This window comes from Scyliorhinus torazame, chromosome 1 (genome assembly GCF_047496885.1).
Source record: "Scyliorhinus torazame isolate Kashiwa2021f chromosome 1, sScyTor2.1, whole genome shotgun sequence".
In the NCBI taxonomy this organism is placed as follows: Eukaryota; Metazoa; Chordata; class Chondrichthyes; order Carcharhiniformes; family Scyliorhinidae; genus Scyliorhinus; species Scyliorhinus torazame.
The window spans coordinates 315,526,397-315,549,692 of NC_092707.1; the positions used below are offsets into that span (position 1 = coordinate 315,526,397).

The following is a 23,296-nucleotide window of genomic DNA, read 5'->3' on the forward strand; positions in this document are numbered from 1 at the left end:
TGGCATCATCCCAGTTCGGGGCATATACGTTTACCAAAACCACCGTCTCCCCCTGTAGTTTGCCACTCACCATCACGTATCTGCCCCCGTTATCCGCCACTATAGTCTTTGCCTCGAACATTACCCGCTTCCCCACTAATATAGCCACCCCCCTGTTTTTCGCATCTAGCCCCGAATGGAACACCTGCCCCACCCATCCTTTGCGTAGCCTAACCTGGTCTATCAGTTTCAGGTGCGTTTCCTGTAACATAACCACATCTGCCTTAAGTTTCTTAAGGTGTGCGAGTACCCGTGCCCTCTTTATCGGCCCGTTCAGCCCTCTCACGTTCCACGTGATCAGCCGGGTTGGGGGGCTTCCTACCCCCCCCCCTTGTCGATTAGCCATCCCCTTTTTCCAGCTCCTCACCCGGTTCCCACGCAGCTGTATCTCCCCCAGGCGGTGCCCCCCCGCCCAACTCCTCCCATACCAGCTCCCCCCTCTCCCCAGCAGCAGCAACCCAGTAATTCCCCCCTCCCACCCACCCCCGCTAGATCCCCCGCTAGCGTAATTACTCCCCCCATGTTGCTCCCAGAAGTCAGCAAACTCTGGCCGACCTCGGCTTCCCCCCGTGACCTCGGCTCGCACCGTGCGACGCCCCCTCCTTCCTGCTTCTCCATTCCGGCCATGATTATCATAGCGCGGGAACCAAGCCCGCGCTTCTCCCTTGGCCCCGCCCCCAATGGCCAACGCCCCATCTCCTCCACCTCCCCTCCACCCCCATCACCACCTGTGGAAGAGAGAAAAGTTACCACATCGCAGGATTAGTACATAAAACTCCTCTTTCCCCCCTTTTTAACCCTCCTCTTCGCCCCCCACATTCGCCCCACCACTTTGTTCAAATGTTCTTTTTAATAACCCGCTCATTCCAGTTTTTCTTCCCCAATAAAAGTCCACGCTTCATCCGCCGTCTCAAAGTAGTGGTGCCTCCCTCGATATGTGACCCACAGTCTTGCCGGTTGCAGCATTCCAAATTTTATCTTCTTTTTATGAAGCACCGCCTTGGCCCGATTAAAGCTCGCCCTCCTTCTCGCCACCTCCGCACTCCAGTCTTGATAAACGCGGATCACCGCGTTCTCCCATTTACTGCTCCGAGTTTTCTTTGCCCATCTAAGGACCATTTCTCTATCCTTAAAACGGAGGAATCTCACCACTATGGCTCTGGGAATTTCTCCTGCTCTCGGTCCTCGCGCCATCACTCGGTATGCTCCCTCCACCTCCAACGGACCCGCCGGGGCCTCCGCTCCCATTAACGAGTGCAGCATCGTGCTCACATATGCCCCGACGTCCGCTCCCTCCGCACCTTCAGGAAGACCAAGAATCCTCAGGTTGTTCCTCCTTGCGTTGTTCTCCAGTGCCTCCAACCTTTCCACACATTGTTTCTGATGTGCCTCATGCGTCTCCGTCTTCACCACCAGACCCTGTATGTCGTCCTCATTCTCGGCTGCCTTTGCCTTCACGACCCGAAGCTCCCGCTCCTGGGTCTTTTGTTCCTCCTTTAGCCCTTCGATCGCCTGTAGTATCGGGGCCAACAGCTCTTTCTTCCTTTCCTTTTTGAGCTCTTCCACACAGCATTTCAAGAACTCTTGTTGTTCAGGGCCCCATGTTAAACTGCCACCTTCCGACGCCATCTTGGTTTTTGCTAGCCTTCCTTGCCGCTGTTCTAAAGGATCCACTGCAAACCGGCCACTTTCTCCTCCTTTTTCCATCCGTATCCAGGGGGGATTCCCTTCTGGTTTACCGCACAGTGTTTTTAGCCGTCAAAATTGCCGTTGGGGCTCCTATCAAGAGCCCAAAAGTCCGTTTCACCGGGAGCTGCCGAAACGTGCGACTCAGCTGGTCATCGCCGCACCCGGAAGTCCTCCTGTCCCTGTTCTAACCACTTCTCCGTAATGGCTACAACATCGTAGTCCCAAGTACCAATCCACACTCCAAGTTCACCTACCTTATTCCGGATGCTCCTTGCATTGAAGTAGACACTTCAATCCACCTTTCTGTCTGCCGGTACACTCCTGCCTTGATACCCTCCTCAGTATCTCACTACTCTCGATACTGGCTTCTGGAACACAGCTCGTTTTCCCAGTCCTCTGACAAGTTATTTTAAACCCTGAGGCTCTGAAGTTTTTGGGGGTGGAGACGGTCACACGCAGTACCTTACGGACAGAGACTAAAAGCAGACTGTTAGATTTGGCAAAAACATTGCAGTTAACATTACCTAACAAAATGTGAAAAGATGAGGTCATATGGCGGTAGCTAAGCATTTAAAGTTGCCTGAGATATAGTTTGACTCATTGGAAATGGCAAAAATTCAGTTACAAATTAAACAAATGGAACATGAGAAAGAATTAAAGCAGCTTGAATACGAAAGATAGAGAGAGGAAAAAGAGCGAAGAAAGGAAAACAGAAAGAATACCCCTAGCAGAACAAAAAGAAAGAGAAATGGAGATACAGATCAGGGTAAAAGATAAAGAGAGGGAGTTTGAACTTCAGAAAATGGCCATGAAACATGACAGTCAGTTAAAATTGGCAGACGTAAAGGGAAACGTACAGTTGGATGACAGTGTTGAGGATAGTGAGAAAGAGCGTCAATATCCAAGGCTTGGTGGGAATCTATTTAAATATGTCCAAGCATTGCCAAGGTTTGACGAGAAGGAGGTAGAAGCCTTTATCATTTCATTTGGGTAGGTAGCTAAATAAATGAAATGGCCACAGGACATGTGGGTATGACTGATTCAAACAAAGCTGGTAGGTAGTGAAGCGTTTGCATCACTACCGGAGGAGGTATCTGGGACGTATGAGGAGGTGAAAAAAATCCATCTTAGGTGCATATGAACTAGAGCCTGAAGCCTACAGACAAAGGTTTAGAAATTTAAGGAAAGAATTTGGTCAAACATACATGGAGTGTGAAAGGATCAAACAGAGTAATTTTGATAGGTGTATAAGGGCTTTGAAAATAGACCAAACTTATGAAGCTCTCAGAGAAATTATACTTTGGAGGAGTTTAAAAATTCAATTCCTGATGTAGTGAGAACTCATGTGGAAGAACAGAGGGTTAAAACTGCGAGATTAGCAGCAGAAATGGCAGATGATTATGAATTAGTTCATAAATCAAAGTTTGGTTTCCAACATCAGTTTCAGCCTGAGGGATCGAAACTGGGGACATGAGAAATACTCAAGTGGTAAAAGTAAAGGTGATCTGATGGGAGATAATAAGGAGCGTGTACCTCAGATTAAAAAAGAAATCCAGGAGGGTGGAAAAGAAATGAAAAGTTTTAAATATTTTCACTGTAATAAACTAGGCCATGTAAAGTCACAGTGTTGGTGGTCGAAGAAAAGCACTGGGAAGGCTGATGTGGTAAAACAGGATAAGACAGTGGGGTTTGTTAAAGTGGTAAAGGAAAGCCCAAGTGAAGCGAAGGAGGTGCAAAAGATTGTACAGCCTGGTCAAGAGATGATTGATAAGAAGGTGCCAGATTTCTTCAAAGAATTTACTTGTGTGGGTAAAGTTTACTCATGTGCATCAGGAGGAGCAGGTAAAGAAGTCACAATTTTAAGAAATACGTGAGCTAGTCAATCTTTAATGGTAAGAGATGAGGAATTATGTAGTTTGGGAAGAATGTTGCCAGAAAAGGTGGTGATATGTGGAATTCAGGGGAGAGGAGTAGTGTTCCATTATATAAGGCAAGGTTGGAAAGTCCAGTGAAGAGTGGTGAGGTGTTAGTAGGAGTAATAGAGAAACTATCGTGTCCAGGAATACAGTTTATGTTGGGTAATGATATAGCTGGATCGCAGATGGGAGTGATGCCCACTTTGGTTGATAAGCCAGTGGAAAATATGACAACTGAAGTGTTAAGGACGAATATCCTGGGATTTTTCTGGATTGTGTAGTAACAAGGTCGCAAAGTCACAGGTTAAGACAAGAGGAGAAATCAAAGAGTGAAGATGAAATTGAAGTGCAATTATCAGAAACGATTTTTGATCAGATGGTTGAAAAAGAACAAGAACAGGTGGAGGATGAGGCGGATATTTTTAGTTCAGGAAAATTGGTTGAGTTACAACAAAAAGATATAGAAATAAAACGGATGTATCAGAAAACATGCATGGAAGAGTAATTTGAGTGTATACCAGAGTGTTATAACCTTAAAAGTGATGCCTTGATGAGAAAATGGAGACCTTTACATATGCAGGCGGATGAAAAGTGGGCAGAGGTTAATCAAGTAGTATTGCCGGTAGGGTATAGAAAGGAGGTGTTGCGAGTTGCACATGAGGTACCAGTGGGAGGTCATTTGGGAATAAGGAAAACTCAAGCTAAAATACAAAAACATTTTTATTGGCCTGGACTACATAAAGATGTAGTTAAATTTTGTCAATCATGTCACACATGTCAATTGATAGGGAAACCTCAAGCAGTGATAAAACCAGCACCCTTAATACCCATTCCAGCATTTGAGGAACCTTTAACAAGGGTCCTAATTGATTGCGTAGGACCGCTTCCTAAAACAAAAAGTGGGAATCAATATCATTTGACTGTAATGGATGCGTCTACTAGGTTTCCAGAGGCCATCCAGTATGTAATATTACAGCTAAAAAGATTGTGGAGGAGTTACTTAAATTCTTTACTAGGTATGGACTACCCACAGAAATACAATCGGATCAAGGATCAAATTTTACCTCAAGGTTATTCAAAGAAGTTACGGATAGTTTAGGAATAAAACAATTTAATTCAACTGCGTACCATCCAGAATCGCAGGGTGCGTTAGAAAGGTGGCATCAGACATTAAATACAATGTTGAGGGCTTATTGTCAAGATTATCCAGAGGATTGGAATAAAGGAATTCCATTCGTACTGTTTGCAATTAGGGATGCACCTAATGAATCAACCAAATTGATTTCGACTTCCAGCGGCGGATGGGGAGCGGTCGCACGTAGAGGAGCTCCGGAGGGGGGGGAACATAGTTGCGTCCCGTTCCCCCCACGAAGAATGTGCGTGAGCTTGGCCGACTGGGCCCCCGCACGGCGGGAGAGAAAGAAGAGGAGCGACCCGGACTCCAAGGCGGAGCGGTGCCAGAGACCCGGGCGCTCAGAAACGAAGCGACCGGCAGCAGAAGCACGAGGGGAGAGCTCCCCCGGGGAGAAGGAGAGGAGGCCGCAAGGGACTGGAGCGGTAAGCCGCGGCCCGGGGGGAGGAAAGGTACACGGGAGGAGCCGGAGACCAGGAAGCGGCCGGAGAGAGTCGCGACCACCCCCCCCCCCCCCCCACCGGAAACGGCACAGCAGAGCGCGGGCCTGCGAGCCGGCCCGACCGACCGACCGATCCCCCCCACCGCACAGCAAAACGTAGGCAGCAGCGGGGCACGGGACAACACCGCGGGGCAGCGAAACGCGGAGAAGGAGGAGCGGCGGCCTGAGCCAATGCGGGGTCCGAGCCAGCAACGAGGCCCGACCCCCCCCCCCCCCCCACCACCACGAAGCAGGCAGCGGCAGAACAAAGGGGGACTCCCGGCCCGATGAGAAGCCTTTCTCTCTCTCTCCCTGGTTCCAGGGTGAGTGAGGAGGAGAGAAAAGAAAACGAGAACTCCCTCTTTATTTTTTGGGGTGGGGGGAGGGAAGAGAAAAACACAAAACAAAAGAAAGACTTAGAAAAAGAAAACTGTTAAAGGGACAGAACACTCCCTCGCTCCTTCCACGCTTCTCAAAAAAGAAAACCAAACTTACCTGAAAAGAGTCTCTTCAGAAGTACTAGTTAACGTGTACGCGCCCAACTGGGACAACCTGAGCTTCATCAAGAAGACCATGGCAGAAATCCCTGACATAGCGACGCACCTCAATGGGGTAGAGAAAAAGAGGGGAAGGAAGGGAAAAAAAAGAGGAGGAAGAAAAAGGGGATAAAAATAAAAAAGGGGGGAGGGAAATGCCAGAAGGGAGCCAAAGCAGAGGGAGAAAAGGCACCAAAAGCAAACGGGGCAATACACGAGCCAACTCAGACGAGCTAATTGGCGCACGAAGTGGAGGAATGGAAGTCTCGCCGCAACAAAATGAACTGGGCAGACAGGAGCCTTTCCCCCCAGAATTTTCCCAGAGGGGAATTGGAAAGCAGCTTTTGATGAGGCGCCTGAAAAGTGGGAGCCCTGGAGGGCAGGGGCGCATCCACAAGGTGAATATGGTTAACCCACAGGAGCGAGGGGACAGATACCCCCTACCAGGATAGTCACCTGGACCGCAAGGGGACTCAACGTCCCAGTGAAAAGATCCAGAGTCCTCAACCACCTAAGAAACATGAAGGCAGACATAATCTTCCTCCAAGAGACGCACCTGAGAGAGCAGGACCGACTGCGGGTAAGAAAGGGCTGGGCGGGACAGACCTACCATTCCTGTTATGGGACGAGGGCCAGGGGGGTGGCAATGCTGGTCAGCAAATGGACGATGTTTAGGGCGACAAAGACAGTTACGGACCCAGGGGGACGGTACGTCATGGTTAACGGGACCCTGGATGGGGCACCGGTAGTACTAGTTAACGTGTACGCGCCCAACTGGGACAACCCGAGCTTCATCAAGAAGACCATGGCAGAAATCCCTGACATAGCGACGCACCTCCACGTTCTGGGAAGCGCTAAAAGCCGTACTAAGAGGGGAAATCATCGCTTTCAAAGTGCAAAGAGATTGGGAGGATAGGGCGGCTAGGCAGCAGCTGGCCGGCTCCATACTGGAGGTAGACCATAAATACTTCAAGGCCCCGACCGCAGAGCTCCTGGTGGAGAGGAAAGAGTTACAAAGGAACTTTGATCTGCTCTCCACCAGGAAAGCAGTGCTTCAACTCCGCCAAACACGTGGGACCCTATACGAACACGGCACACCAGCAGCTGAGAAAGCAGGCAGCCACCAGAGAAATTGCACAAATCAGGGATACTAGAGGTGCATTACAAACAGAGCCAGAAAAGATCAACAAGGCATTCAGGGCCTTTTACCAAGGGCTGTACACCTCAGAGCCCCCAATGGGGGAGGCCGGGATGAAACGGTTCCTTGATGGACTGGACATACCAGTCGTGGGGGAGGGCAGAAAACGGGGCCTGGAAGCACCACTAGCACTGGGAGAGATCATGGACAGCATAACCTACATTCAGGCTGGGAAGGCACCTGGACCGGACGGATTCCCGGCGGTCTTTTACAAAACATTTGCGACAGCACTGGCCCCGCACCTGCAAGAGATGTTCACAGACTCGCTGGTCAAGAGCACACTACCACCCACGCTAGCACAGGCCTATCGCAAATTCGCCAATGTACAACCCGCCCCCCCCCCCCATGAAACAATAATAAACACGTACCCGAGCCCCCCCCAGGTTGCTGCTGCTGCTGACCACCTCCTAACGTTCCGCTAGAAAGTCTAGGAACGGTTGCCACCGCCTGAAGAACCCTTGCACAGACCCTCGCAAGGCAAACTTTATCCTCTCCAATTTAATGAACCCTGCCATGGCGCTGATCCAGGCTTCTACGCTTGGGGGCTTCACACCCTTCCACTGTAGCAGAATCCTCCGCTGGGCTACCAGGGACGCAAAGGCCAGAATACCGGCCTCTTTCGCCTCCTGCACTCCTGGCTCGTCCGATACCCCAAATAATGCTAACCCCCACCTCGGCTTGGCCCGGGTGTTCACCACCTCAGACACAGCTGTGTCAAAGGTAGACAGCTTACCTCCAACATCAGGCGCCTGCTGAACGTGATAATGACCCCCTCCGGGGAGAGAACACCAGAGGTGATTGACTCCCTAGACGCAGAAAAGGCCTTCGACAGTCAAATGGAAATACCTCAGAGGTACTGGAGCGGTTCGTGCTTGGAACAGGATTCACCTCCTGGGTAAAACTCCTATACAACGCTCCCATGGCGAGCGTACGGACAAACAACACCAGCTCCCGATACTTCCAGCTGCACAGAGGCACCAGACAAGGATGGCCACTGTCCCCGTTGCTGTTTGCCCTAGTGATCGAGCCACTAGCAATTGCGCTCAGAGCGGCAAAACGCTGGAGGGGGATCTGAAGGGGCGGCAGAGAGCACAGAGTGTCTCACTCTATGCAGATGACCTGCTCCTCTACATCTCGGACCCACAAAGCAGCATAGACGGATGCTAGGATCACAAAGAAGGTCTTACAAAAAACAAAATCAAGGGGAGGGCTAGCTCTCCCAAACCTACAAGTCTACCACTGGGCGGCGATGGCCGTGCGAATAAGGGGATGGATCAAGGAGTCAGAAGCCGAGTGGGAGCGCGCGGAAAAGGCCACCTGTAAGGGGACCTCCCTCCGGGCCCTCGGCATAGCGGCACTCCCATCCCCACCCAAAAAACACTCCAGCAGCCCGGCGGTGATAGCCACCGTCCAGTCCTGGAACCAGCTACGGCAGCAATTTGGCCTGACCAAAATGTCAGACAAAGCTCCCATTTGTAACAACCATAGGTTCACACCAGCACTGACTGACGCCACCTTCAAAAGGTGAGACCTGTACACCCACGGCAGGGTTGCGACACTGGACAAACTGACGGAGAAATTCCAGTTGGCCAGGGGGAACGATCTAAGGTACCTGCAGCTCAGAAACCTCCTACGAAAGGAGACAAGGACTTACCCACAACCACAACGACAGACATTACTGGAAGAGTTACTGGACGCAAGCATATTAGAGAGAGGAAACTGTAGCGACATGTACGACCGACTGGTAGAAGGGGCCGACACCGTACTGGACACAACAAGAAGGAAATGGGAGGAGGACCTGAGGATTGAGATAGGGTGGGGACTCTGGAGCGAAGCACTGCATTGGATCAACTCCACCTCCACCTGCGCAAGGCTCAGCCTGACGTAACTAAAAGTGGTACATAGAGCTCACTAAACAAGAACCCGTATGAGTAGGTTCTTCCCGGAGGTAGAGGATAGATGTGAACGGTGCCAAGGAGGCCTGGCCAACCACGCCCACATGTTCTGGTCCTGCCCCAGACTTGTGGAGTACTGGTCTGCCTTCTTCGAGGCAATGTCCAAAGTGGTGGGGGTGAGGGTGGAGCCATGCCCGAAAGTGGCAGTCTTCGAGGTTTCAGACCAGCGAGATCTATTTCTGGGGTGGAGGGCAGATGCCCTTGCCTTTGCCTCCCTGATCGCCCAACGTAGAATCTGTGATGTGCATCACTGTGGGTACATGGGGGGTTAACGTAAATACATGTAGGCTAGCTATACACTAGAGGGAGCACCAGAGACATTACACACACTCTCAAACAAAGGATCAGTTAGATAGGACACGACCAATGGACATTCACGACACACACACACACACACACACACACACACACACACACACACACGAGGGCATTACACCAACCCATATATAAAGGACACCACACACATGATCTGCCTCTTTCCAGTGGAGACAGTCAGTGAGTACAGACACATGGTTGATTCAATATCACTCCCACCACGTGGATTGCAGCAACTGGTTAGTCAGTCTGGGTAGCTATAGTAGGATTAGCAGTAGTGTCGAACCCGAGTAATAGAAGTGTAAATAGTTTAATAAACGTGTTGAAGTTATCTCCTCGTCTGAACCTTTCTTTGTCAAGTGCACCACAAGGAAGCCGCTTATGCTACACCTAGAGCATAACAAATCATGGTACCAGCAGTGAACTGTTTCAATCCATATAGCCATACCTCAGCGTACAGTGACAACCAGCAACGATACCCAGGCAAGATGTTCGAGATCCAGGTTCCGCAGCAGCTCCAGTGCCACGGCGATCTCCGCAACAACTGGCGGGCATTCCGGCAAAAGTTTGAAATCTTCCTGGTAGCAGCCGACCTACAAGACGTGGCCGATGCTGAAAAGACAGAGTTTCTGCTCACCATCGCCGGTGCCAGAGCAGAAGAAGTCTTTTAAAAATTCAAGTTCTCCAAAGGGCAAAACAGGTGCGACTTCCAGGCAGTCCTGGACAAATTCGGCAAATACTGTGAGGAAAACACACTCCAACCAGCAAGAAAAGGTAAGAGAAGCGCCAGTACTCACCACGAGGCCGAGATCCCGGAGCAGAGAACAATTTTGACCGGCAGCCATCTTTCTAAAGGGACTGCACTTGCGCAGTTGCGCAAGAACATAGAACATAGAAAAATACAGCACAGAACAGGCCCTTCGGCCCACGGTGTTGTGCCGAACCTTTGTCCTAGATTAATCATAGATTATCATTGAATTTACAGTGCAGAAGGAGGCAATTCGGCCCATTGAGTCTGCATCGGCTCTTGGAAAGAGCACCCTACCCAAGGTCAACACCTCCACCCAACACTAAGGGCAATTTTGGACACTAAGGGCAATTTATCATGGCCAATCCACCTAACCTGCACATCTTTAGACTGTGGGAGGAAACCGGAGCACCCGGACACGGGGAGGATGTGCAGACTCCGCACAGACAGTGACCCAAGCCGGAATCGAACCTTGGACCTTGGAGCTGTGAATGCTATCCACAATGCTACCGTGCTGCCCTTAAGAACAAATTAATCTACACTATATCATTCTACCGTAATCCATGTACCTATCCAATAGCTGCTCGAAGGTCCCTAATGTTGTCAATTCAGCTAGTTCCACAGGCAGTGCATTCCATGCCCCCACTACTCTCTGGGTAAAGAACCTACCTCTGACATCCCCCCTTAAAGCCGCGCATGCGCAATCCCGAAAACGACCCCCGGTACAGGAACAACGGTGTGCGCACGCGCAAACGCTTCATATGTATGATGTCAAATGCGTCATGACGTCAGAGGCCCCGGACCACGCCCATTTAAAGGGGAAACATCCCAAATCAAACAAAAAATCTTTTAAAGCCGTAAAACAACCTTCTTTCACCTGGAATGACAGCACAATGCCTCAAATTGAACCAGGAAATGAAATTAACCTCCGGAGAACCCTGCAACAAGCAGTTACCTACTCCCAAACCGATGATTCCGACCTTGAATACTTCAAAACCTACCTTTACATTTTCTCTGGACCTCGTGAGCCCAATGCCACCTCCGACGCAAACAGTGATGATATGGTCCTAGAAGACTACGACTCGGACAAAGGTTTTTTCATTAGAAATGGCGACCCCTGTACTGAATCCGACGCAGACACGGATTCATTCTTCGCATTTGAGGATCTTCAGCCCAGCATCTACGACATCCCAACTCATGAGTGCAGGATTATGCTGCGGCCTGAAACCAAGAGACAGAGAGCGGTACAAGCCCACAGAGAGCGGCCTGCTGCCACACAGAGCGTGGTCCACACACCGCTCAGGGTTCCCTACTCTACGAAAGAAGACACGCAGGACTCCACACCGCAGTCCTTGCATGAACAAGAAGTGACTCCAGTGTCACAAGCCTCCACAGCAAGCTCGTGGACAGACTCCTCAATTGCAGAAACGCAAGACTCCGACGCGCAGTCCTTGCAGGAACAAGACCATGAGGGTCTAGCAACCTCCTCTGACCAACTAGCGGCAGCCGATGCAAGTCTGCCATGCTCTAGTAAACAGCAAGAAGACTATGACAGTCTACCACGCTCCAGTGCACAGCAGGACGACCATGACGGTCTATCATGCTACAGTGAAGAACAAAGCGACGATGACAGTCCAAGCCCAAATGAAGGACAACAGCAAGACAATGACAGTCCACGCACATTGTTTGCACCACCAGATGACAATTTACACAACCCAAGTGAACAACAAGCAGCTACTGAGGCTCTAACCACGGTATGTGAGACGAGTAACAACAGCATCCCACTTCCCATGCAAGATGTGCAAAGTGACAGACCTCAGCTAGTGTGTACAGAGGCACTCGATGATCACGGTGAAAACACTGGTGACACCACGATACTTCCATCCTCATTCGCTCAAACTTCTCCACAAGTCAATGCGGTGATAATAGATGCCACAACGACAGGAGATGGATCACTTAACAATTACACTGGGTCAGTGATAACAAGCAGCAGCTACAGTCCAAGAGGAATACACCAATATTCACCACAGCTATATCCACACATTTTTTCCACACCAGCAGTGCAGCCAATGACAGCTCATGCTGGACAAACAGAGTATTCAGGCATGCAGCAGCCAGCAGTCCATGCAGCATATTCTCAAACAGGCCAGCACTACGGATTGCCCACTAATGGAATCAAGACCAAAGGAGGACTACCGCAAGCGCAATCTGCACTACAGACTGGATGCCTTAGTTACAGCCCAGGATTTGCTGCACCCCAGCCTGGCCAGACGGCATATTCCTATCAGATGCAAGGTTCTAGTTTCACACCATCACCAGGTATTTATGCGAGCAGCAATTCTGTTTCCAATTCGACAAGCTTCAACGGTTCTCAGCAGCATCACCCTTCCTGCACAGCATGTGGCCAGAACCGGTATGTACAGTCTTATCCAACTTCAACATATGGCACATCCATGACCTCGAACGATACTGTTGATGGTACCTCTTCAACGTCAACACTTTATCAGCTACAAGATGCCATCCGACAGCACCATCACAAACATCGAAAAAGAAAGGGGGCGAAAGTCTCCGGAAACGGCGCGATGTCCGCCGACTGGCGCTCAAAACGGCGCAAATCAGACGGGCATTGCGCCGCCCCAAAGGTGCGGAATGCTCCGCATCTTTGGGGGCCGAGCCCCAACCTTGAGGGGCTAGGTCGGCGCCGGATGAATTTCCGCCCCGCCAGCTGGCGGAAAAGGCCTTTGGTGCCTCGCCAGCTGGCGTGGAAATGACATCTCCGGGCGGCGCATGCGCAGGAGCCTTCCTTTGTCAAGTGCACCACAAGGAAGCCGCTTATGCTCCATCTAGAGCATAACAAATCAGAATTCTGTTCGGCTGGCGGTCAGCAGCACCACCCAAAGCTGCAGACTGCCTGTCCGACCTCTCGGAATCTCTCCAAATGGAGAAAATCAAATTCGCCATCCGAGGGTCAGACGACGGCTTCCACAGAACGTGGCAGCCATTCACCCGATTGTTCCGGGACTTGCTTGTGGCCAACAAACAAGCAGAAGAATAGCCAGGAAGCCAGGAACCAGGGGAAAGCAGCCAAAGCATGAGAGGGGGAGATAGAATGGAAAGGGGGGGGGGGGGGCGGGCAACTCAGTCTAAGAGGAGGGAAAGGCTAACCACAAGGGGGGCGGGGGGGGGGAGGAGGAGGAAAGGAAAGGCGAACTGCGCGGGGGGAGGGAGGGGAAGAGGCAGGGAACAATAAAGAGCTAGGGAGGTAGGTGGGGGGTTGGGGGAGGGGGGGGGGGGGGGAGGCAGGAAAACGTTAACCAACCTGACATGCACAGGAACAGAGAAAAAGGAGATTACAGGCAGAGGACGCGAGGGCCGGCTGAAGCGGCAGCGGCTCGAGAAGACAACGGCGGCAAAATCTGACTGGGAGAAACGAGGGGCAACACCGATACCAGACCCACTCGAGGATTGCCCTCCGGAAGTGCCTCGCCAGCACAAACGGATGCCCTATATATATATATATACCATATCCTGTGTACATAACGGCAAAATATACTCCGTGCAAAAATCCAATAAAAAAGATTTATTTTTAAAAATGAATCAACCAAATTTAATCCTTTTTAATTAATTTTTGGTCATGAGGTAAGAGGACCACTTAAATTGATTAATGAAAAATTGGTGAGTGAGAAATCGGAAATTACATTATTGGATTACGTGTCAAATTTTAGGGAACGATTAAATAGAGGTGAATTGGCTAGACAACATTGAAAAGTTGCACAAAATGTGACAAAACAGGTAGCGGACAAGAAATCCAAAGTTCGTAGTTTTGCCAGTGGACATAAAGTTTTAGTATTGTTACCAGTTGTAGGTGAACCTTTAAAAGCAAGGTTTTGTGGACCTTATCAGATTGAAAGGAAATTAAGTGAGGTGAATTATGTGGTAAAAACACCACATAGAAGGAAGACTCACCGAGTGTGTCCTGTGAATATGCTTAAAAGGTACTTTGAAAGGGAAGGAGAGAAAAAGAAAGCGGTTTTAATGATTTTAACTCAAAGTGACAAACCAAATCCAGATGACTGTGAATTTGAGATACCTCAAATTAAATTGCAAAACAAGGATGTTCTTAAAAATTGGAATAAATTGTTGAGTTACCTTCCAGAGGAAAAACGAACTGACCTGAAAGAGTTATTGATATCACGTGGGCAAGTTTGTAGAGATAAATTGGGAAGTACTAAAATGGCTATACATGATGTAGATGTGGGAAATGCGGTTCCAATCAAACAACATCCATATAGACTTAACCCTTTACAATTGACACAGGTTAACAAAGAGATTGAGCGTATGCTTAAAAATGGCATAATTGAAGTGGGTTGCAGCCAATGGAGCTCGCCCATAGTGATGGTACCTAAACCAGACAGTACCCAACGGTTGTGTGTGGACTATAGAACGGTTAATGCAGTTACAAGAACGGACTCTTATCCTATCCCACGTTTGCAGGATTGCATTGAGAAAGTGGGACAATCAGCTTTTATTTCCAAACTGGATTTCCTTAAAGGTTACTGGCAGGTACCTTTATCCAAATGGGTGAAGGAGATTTCAGCTTTCGTGACTCCAGATGGTATATACCAATTCATAATTATGCCATTTGGCACGAAAAACCACCAGCCACATTTCAACGGTTAACTAACAAAGTTGTTTCAGGATTACCCAACTGTGCAGTATGCATCGACGATCTGGTAATTTTCAGCCAGACATGGACAGAACATTTGACACATCTGATGGGAGTTATTCGATCGAATTCAGGACGCGGGTTTGGTGATAAACCTAACCAAAAGATAATTTGGAAAAGCCCAAGTCACTTTCCTTGAGGAGTTTCCGATACCCTCAAGACAAAGGGAAATAATGCAATTTCTTGGCATGCGTGGGTTTGATCGAACATTTATGAAAGAATTTTTGTAGCGTGGTTGCTCCACTGATAGACTTGCTAAAGAAACATCAAAAATTTCAGTGGACAGCAGACTTTCAACAGGTATTTGACAGCCTGACAGCTGTGATAACCAATGCTCCTGTGTTGGAGAATTATAAGGGACTCTGTGATCAGATTGAACTAAAGTATCTGACTTTAGAGAGAAATGCCGTGGCGTAGAGAAATGGTGGACGAATTGTGCAGAGACCTTCTTGTTCAAAGAGACTGTCAATCAAGAAGGATTTCAGTTGGAGGAAGAAAATCAAAAAAAAAATGGACTATATTATTATACCTGTTTGCGTGTGTTGTTTTTTGAAACAAAAAAGTATATTTACTGTGTGCATTCCTTAAAGGATAGTGAAACGGTGAAAAATGAAACCATCTTGAAGTTGATGGGTTTTCTTTTCTTGGGGGGAGGTGTCATGTGAGAGTACCTTTAAGAAATGGGTGTTTATTACTGCAGTGATGTCAGAGAGTGGGTGGAGCTGGGCTGTCTGTCAGCGTTTTATTTTTGTTATAGGCTGTTTGCTGCAGGGTGTGTTTTCAGTGTTGGAGCTGAAACCAGACAGAGCAGATGTACTGTTGATCTCTCTGCCAGGAAAAGACTATCTCTTGATCATTTGGTGAATTCAGAATTATAAATGTTCTCCGTAGTGAATGTAAACCTAATGTGCTTCTGTTAAAAGGTGTTTCTTTTGTTTTCTGGATGTTGTTTGGAAGTTATTAAGGATTACTTCGTGTTGTATTCTTTGGGGGTTCTATTTGAATTGATGGTTGCTAAGATGTTCACTGTATGTTTTAAAAAGGTTAACTTGAGTTCATAGAATAAACATTGTTTTGCTTTAAAAAATACTTTCCATTTCTGCTGTACCACATCTGTAGAGCGGGCCGTGTGCTCCCCATATCACAATCTATTAAAAGATGTGGGTCAGGTGAACTCCATGATACACTTTGGGGTTCTCGAAGCCCTGGCCCATAACACTATTTTAAGCTGCACCGGCAAGGGTGTCCACTCTCCCCGCTGTTGTTTGCTCTGGCCAGAGAGCCATTGGCAATGGCGTTGAGAGCTTCTAGGAACTGGAACGGGCTGGTCCGGTGAGTGGGTGGAACACCGGGTTTCGCTTTATGCGGACAACCTGTTCCTGTATATTTCTGACCCGTTATGGGGATGGGGGAGATTATGCAGATCTTAGGGGAATTTGGTCGGTTTTCGAGGTATAAATTGAACATGGGGAAGAGTGAGATGTTCGCGATCCAGTCGAGAGGGCAGGAGAGGAGACTGGGAGAACTGCCGTTTAGAGTGGTGAGAAGGAGCTTTCGCTATCTGGGAATCTAGATGGCACGGGAATGAGAGACATTACACAAGCTAGAGCAAATGAAGGAAGACTTTAGGAGATGGGACATGTTCCCGCTGACACTGGCAGGGATGGTACAGACCGTGAAAATGACGGTCCTCCCCAGGGGGTCGGTGAGGGAGCATGTGTAGGCAGCATCATGCAAGGACACAAGTCTGGGGGCACTGATAACGGCACCTTTGCCATTCTTGCCGGCCCGGTACTCCACAAGCCTGGTGGTGGCGGCGGCCCTGAGAGTCTGGGGGCAATGGAGGACATATAGGAAAGCTATTTTTTCTTTGTTGGGGGTATAGGGAACGTGTCAGGGCTGGAACTGTTTTATATACTATGTTTATGTTGTTGTTATTGTTACTATTATAAAAACAATAAATACCCTAATAAACATTTTTTTTTTTTAAAACAAGATGCACTGCAGCAAAGCTCCTTCGACAGCTCCGACTAAATCTATGACCACTACCACTCTAAAAGGACAAGGGCAACAGATACATGGGAACACAACCACCTGCAAGTTTCCCTTCAAGCCACTCATCACTGGGACTATATTGCTGCTCCTTCATTGTTTCTGGGTTAAAAGTCTGGAATCCTTAACTGACTACTGTGGGGGAGTATCTACATGGACTGCAGCGGTTCAAGAAGGTGAACCAACACCACCTTCTCAAGAGCAATTACGGATAGACAGTAAATGCTTGGCTTACCAGCAATGCTCACATCCAATGAACAAATAAAAAATGAAGGCAGTGCCTGTCCATTTATTGGCCAATTTTTAGTATACGTGCATTGCATTAGCCTAACGTCACAAATGTCATGTGCAGCAACTTCAGGCACATGTAGGCGACAAACCTGCGTACCGCACTTCCGTTGATTCTGTTGGCAATTAGGGATGAGCAATAAATAGTCAATGATTCCCACATCCCACAAATGAATTTTTTAAAAATCATGCCATGTGAACTGTGCAGGAAGTGGCACCTCCCCTGCTACAACTTTGCAAGTAGACTTGCATATCACCAATAGAAGCTTCTATCATGTTTCTTTTGCTAATTGTAATTGAATAACATTAAAAACCTACAATCAGCATTATCCATCTAATAATTATTGAGTTCAGAGCAATTTCCATTGATTTTCACTGAAAACATTACTCTTTGAACATACTGAAATAAAATAAGCGTACCATGGCATCATTTAGAAATAAGGGAGAAGAAAAAAATCAGTACTCACATGGCATTTTGTAAAAAAGTCTTTCTCCAGCACCATCATTGACCTGTAGATATTTGCTATCAATAGACCAGTCAATATGTGTAATAAAACTAGATGACTTGCTGCATTCTCCAACTTTCTTGTATCGTTGTGAAACTGCGTAGATGTCAACCAGACCATCATTTGAACCTACAGCGAGGTATGATCCATCTGGAGAATATTTCATTTCATGAATTACCTCCTTTCGGTCTTTAATATGGACCACCTCTGTCATATCTCTGTAACCAATACGATAAAAGTAGAAAAGTTTTTGCATTTGACAGCTACAGTACCATGTTTGCACTGAAATCACAGAATCACAGAAAAATACAGTGCAGAAAAGGCCCTTCATCCCATCGAGCCTGCACCGCCGCATGAAAGGCAACTGATCTGCCAATCCTAATCCCATTTGCCAGCACTTGGCCCATGGCCTCGAATGTTAAGACGCACCAAGCACTCATCCAGATACTTTTTAAAGGATGCGAGGCAACCCGTCTCTACCACCCTCCCAGGCAGTGCGTTCCAGACCTTCACCACCCTCTGGGTAAAAATGTTCACCTCAAATTCCCCCTGAACCTCCCACCCCTCACCTTGAACTTGTGTCCCTTCGTAACCGGCCCTTTAACTAAGGGGAACGAACAGCTGTTCCTATTCCACCCTGTCCATGCCTCTCAGAATCTTGTACATCTCGATCAAGTTGCCTCTGTCTTCTCTGCTCCAGCGAAAACACCCCAAACCTATCCAACCTCTCTTCATAACTAAAATGTTCCATCCCAGGCAACATCCTGGTGAAATGCCTCTGCATCCGCTTCAGCGCAATCACATCCTTTCTATAATGTGGTGACCAGAACTGCAGATAGTACTCCAGCTGTGGCCTCACCAATGCTCTCTGGATCTGTAAAGATTTAATCACCTGCTAATGCTCGTATTCCAAGCATTGTCTGGCATCTTTGAATCTGTCTATATATATATATGTTTCTGGAACATACCTTTTCATTCACCTGAGGAAGGAGCAGCGCTCCAAAAGCTAGTGACATCGAAACAAACCTGTTGGACTTTAGCCTGGTGTTGTAAGACTTCTTTCTGTGCTCTATAATTCCAACATGACTTCCTTGCTTTTGTAATCTATGCCACAATTAATAAGAGCAAGTGTACCATATGCCTTTTTCACCACTCTATTAACCTGTCCTTCCGCCTTCAGAGATCTATTTACAAACATGCCAAGGTCTCCTTGTTCCTCAGGACTTCCCAGTGTGGTGCCATTCAATGAATATTTCCTTGTCAAATTGCTCCTTCCGTAGTGTACACCGTACACTTTTCAGGATTAAATTCCATCTGCCATTTTTCTGCCCATTTGACCATCCCGTCTGTATCTTCCTGTAACCCAAGACTCTCAGCCTCACTGTTAATCACCCGGCCGATCTTTGTGTCATCCAAAAACGTACTGATCCTACCCTCCATATAGTAATCTAGTCACGTTGATGGCTCCTGCTAGGGCTTTCATTTTTTGGCCCTTTTCACCCAGATTTGGGGGGAAATTTCATATGATTGAACTCCAGGAAAGTTGCGGTAACTAAAGGATGTCAAAAAACCAGTAGAAAAATACGGGTTGAAAAGGCATGAGCGGACTTCTTGTGACGGCGGGCGGGAGGCGGCCGCACAATGGAGCGCCCCCGCTCGGGAACGGCAATTTCGGGGCTTTAAGCCCAGTCCCAGGGTCCGCGGAGGCGGCAGAAGGGAGAAGGCACGGAGGAGGCACTGAGAAGACACAGGAGGGAAGAAAACCCCAAAGAAAAATGTCGAGGGTGAGCAGAAAAACGGCCGGAAAAAAAACAGCTGGAGGTCCGTCGGGGAGTGGAAAGGTCACCGCGGGGTCACCAGGAAAAATGGAGGCTGGAGCACCAGGGAAGGCCGCACTGCTTACGGCTGAAGAAATAACCAAGGTGATGGCTGCGGAATTTGAAAAGCAGTTGGCGTAGATTGCGAAATGCATGGAGACGGTGAGGAAGGAGATGAGGGAGGCTTTGAGTGTGCTGGTGGAGGAGGCGGTTTCCCCGGTGAGGACGGAGGTGGCGAGCGCAGTGGCGGAGGTGCGAGAGCAAGGGGAGGCGCTGAAGGAAGTGGAGGAGAAGTTATTGCAGCACGGTGATCAACTTGCCTCGATGGGGAAAGAGATACGGAAGGTGATGGTTACTAACAAGGATCTGCGAGGAAAAATGGAAGACCTGGAAAATAGATCCAGGCGACAGAACTTGAGGATTGTGGGGCTGCCCGAAGGAGCTAAAGGACCGAAGCCGACTGAGTATTTTGCCGCGATGCTGGCAAAACTACTGGGGGAGGGGGAGGACCCCTCCCGATGTGAACTTGTTTGGGCTAATCGGTCGTGGAGGCCTGTACCAAAGGCGAGTGAGCCGCCAAGGGCAGTGACTCTGTGCTTCCGTAGGTACAGGGTGAAGGAGAAGGTCCTGAGCTGGGCCAAGCAGAAGCGGGTGGTGGTGGGCTGGAGCTGGTATACGTGTATACCAGGACTTTACGGTGGAGCTGGCAAGGAGGCGGGCTGCCTTCAACCGGGTGAAGAGGGCACTGTACATTAGCAAGGTGCGGTGCGGCATTGTATATCCAGCGAAGCTGAGGGTGACTTACAAGCTCAGGGACTTTTATTTTGGAACGGCGGAAGCAGCGGAGGAGTTTGCGAAAGCAGAAGGACTGTGGCAAAACTGACAAACTGAGGAATGGCCATGTGCCGATGTAACCACATGACTGTATTTTCTTCTTTTTTGTATCACTGCGCGCGGGTGTAGAGATTAAAAGAGCCAAGGTGGTATATATTTGGACGAGGGAAGGGACGGGACTTTCACTCGAAATGAGAGTTCTTTGGGGTGTAGGTGGATAGGCGGGGTTTGTGGGCTAAAAGGGGATCTTTGGGCTTTCCTGGGGCCGGGCAAGTGGGAAAGGGACCCGGGCAGGGGCCTCCACGCTGGCCGGTTTGTGCCGGCCAGTGAACGGGAGTGAGGTGGGGGGAGGGGCTGCGGCCATCGGAGCCTGGCAGAACGGTCCGAGTGGTCTAGCCGGGGTGGAAAGTTGGGGGGGGGGGAAGGAACCGAGGGTAGGGGGAGGAGTTTTACAAGAGGCAGTGGACGGGAGGAGCTGGAGACCTGGGGTGGGGGGGGGACGGGGACCTGTGTAAGATTAAGGGTGACTACGGGTAATCCCTGATTTATTTTTGTCATTTGTTTATGTAAAAATGTGGGTTGAGGTTTGGGGGTTGGTGGGCAGATGGGATCGTTGTTGTTATTATGGGGACTGACATATCTTGCTGATTATTGTTTATCGTTGATGGATGTAAATGTGGGAGAAAATGTGAAAATGGAGGAGAATAAAAAAAACTTTTAAAAAAAAGAAAATGCATGAGCGACAGTCCTGCTGAAAGCTCGGGGTTCGGTGCAGAGATCTGTGGGAGGAAAGATGGCGAGAGCAAGCTCGCCGGGTGGCGTTGCGCCCAATACAATGGACAAGCTGGCTGAAATGATGGTGTGAAGTTCGAACGGCGGTTCACCAACTGCTTGTATAGCCATCGGAAGATGATGATGGCCTCGCTCAAGGAGTTGGTGAATTATATGCTGGTCCTGATAAAGGAGGCTCTGGGAAAGACATCAACAGGCCACGGGAGCAAGGAGCGATGTTGAAGGGGGTGGTGGAGGCATTGTCGCGACACAGTGGCCAGTTCATCTCGATGGGAGAGAAGCTGCGAAAGGTGCTGGAAAGCAATTAAGGGCTGAGAGCCACAATGAAGTACCTGGAGAACAGGTCACAGTGGCAGAATCTGCGGATTGTGGGACTGTCTGAGGGGCTGGAGGTCGACGGACTATTTTGCAGAGATGTTCACCAAGTTGTTAGGAGAGGAGGCGGATCCCTCCAGCTACAAGCTGATTAAGACTCATTGGTTGCTCCGGCCAAAGCCAAAGGCAAATGAACCACCAAATGTTGTGATGGTCTGTTTCCACAGCTACCAGGTGCAGGAGAAAGTTTTGAGATGGGCGAAGTAGAATCGAGAAGCGAGGTGGGAGGCAGTGGGCGGCCTTTGGTAGGGCAACGGCAGCGCTGTACAAGAGCAACGTGCGGTTTGGGGTGGACTAACAGGTGAAGTTAAGAGTTGCACACAACTACAGGGACTGTTACTTCAAGACGACAGAGGAGGTGGAGGTGTTTGTGAAGGCTGAAGGACTGCGATTGACCTGGCTTTCTTTTTCTTCATGTTATAGAACATAGAACATAGAACAATACAGCGCAGTACAGGCCCTTCGGCCCACGATGTTGCACCGAAACAAAAGCCATCTAACCTACACTATGCCATTATCATCCATATGTTTATCCAATAAACTTTTAAATGCCCTCAATGTTGGCGAGTTCACTACTCTAGCAGGTAGGGCATTCCACGGCCTCACTACTCTTTGCGTAAAGAACCTACCTCTGACCTCTGTCCTATATCTATTACCCCTCAGTTTAAAGTTATGTCCCCTCGTGCCAGCCATATCCATCCGCGGGAGAAGGCTCTCACTGTCCACCCTATCCAACCCCCTGATCATTTTGTATGCCTCTATTAAGTCTCCTCTTAACCTTCTTCTCTCCAACGAAAACAACCTCAAGTTCATCAGCCTTTCCTCATAAGATTTTCCCTCCATACCAGGCAACATCCTGGTAAATCTCCTCTGCACCCGCTCCAAAGCCTCCACGTCCTTCCTATAATGCGGTGACCAGAACTGTACGCAATACTCCAAATGCGGCCGTACCAGAGTTCTGTACAGCTGCAACATGACCTCCCGACTCCGGAACTCAATCCCTCTACCAATAAAGGCCAACACTCCATAGGCCTTCTTCACAACCCTATCAACCTGGGTGGCAACTTTCAGGGATCTATGTACATGGACACCTAGATCCCTCTGCTCATCCACACTTTCAAGAACTTTACCATTAGCCAAATATTCCGCATTCCTGTTATTCCTTCCAAAGTGAATCACCTCACACTTCTCTACATTAAACTCCATTTGCCACCTCTCAGCCCAGCTCTGCAGCCTATCTATATCCCTCTGTAACCTGCTACATCCTTCCACACTATCGACAACACCACCGACTTTAGTATCGTCTGCAAATTTACTCACCCACCCTTCTGTGCCTTCCTCTAGGTCATTGATAAAAATGACAAACAGCAACGGCCCCAGAACAGATCCTTGTGGTACTCCACTTGTGACTGTACTCCATTCTGAACATTTCCCATCAACCACCACCCTCTGTCTTCTTTCAGCTAGCCAATTTCTGATCCACATCTCTAAATCACCCTCAATCCCCAGCCTCCGTATTTTTTGCAATAGCCTGCCGTGGGGAACCTTATCAAACGCTTTGCTGAAATCCATATACACCACATCAACTGCTCTACCCTCGTCTACCTGTTCAGTCACCTTCTCAAAGAACTCAATAAGGTTTGTGAGGCATGACCTACCCTTCACAAAGCCATGCTGACTATCCCTGATCATATTATTCCTATCTAGATGATTATAAATCTTGTCTCTTATAATCCCCTCCAAGACTTTACCCACTACAGACGTGAGGCTCACCGGTCTATAGTTGCCGGGGTTGTCTCTGCTCCCCTTTTTGAACAAAGGGACCACATTTGCTGTCCTCCAGTCCTCTGGCACTATTCCTGTAGCCAATGATGACATAAAAATCAAAGCCAAAGGT

The 23,296-nt window shown here is 48.7% G+C and overlaps 1 protein-coding gene across 3 annotated transcripts in view; it reads right to left on the bottom strand.

Moving 5' to 3' along the window:
* LOC140424335 (echinoderm microtubule-associated protein-like 6) overlaps window positions 1-23,296 on the bottom strand; it is a 755,202-nt gene that overhangs the window by 479,752 nt on the left and 252,154 nt on the right. For all 3 annotated transcript variants that reach the window (XM_072507857.1, XM_072507856.1, XM_072507859.1), the window contains one exon: window positions 17,543-17,799. In XM_072507857.1, coding sequence (XP_072363958.1) covers window positions 17,543-17,799 — 257 coding nt within the window. The remainder of the gene's footprint in view (window positions 1-17,542; window positions 17,800-23,296) is intronic.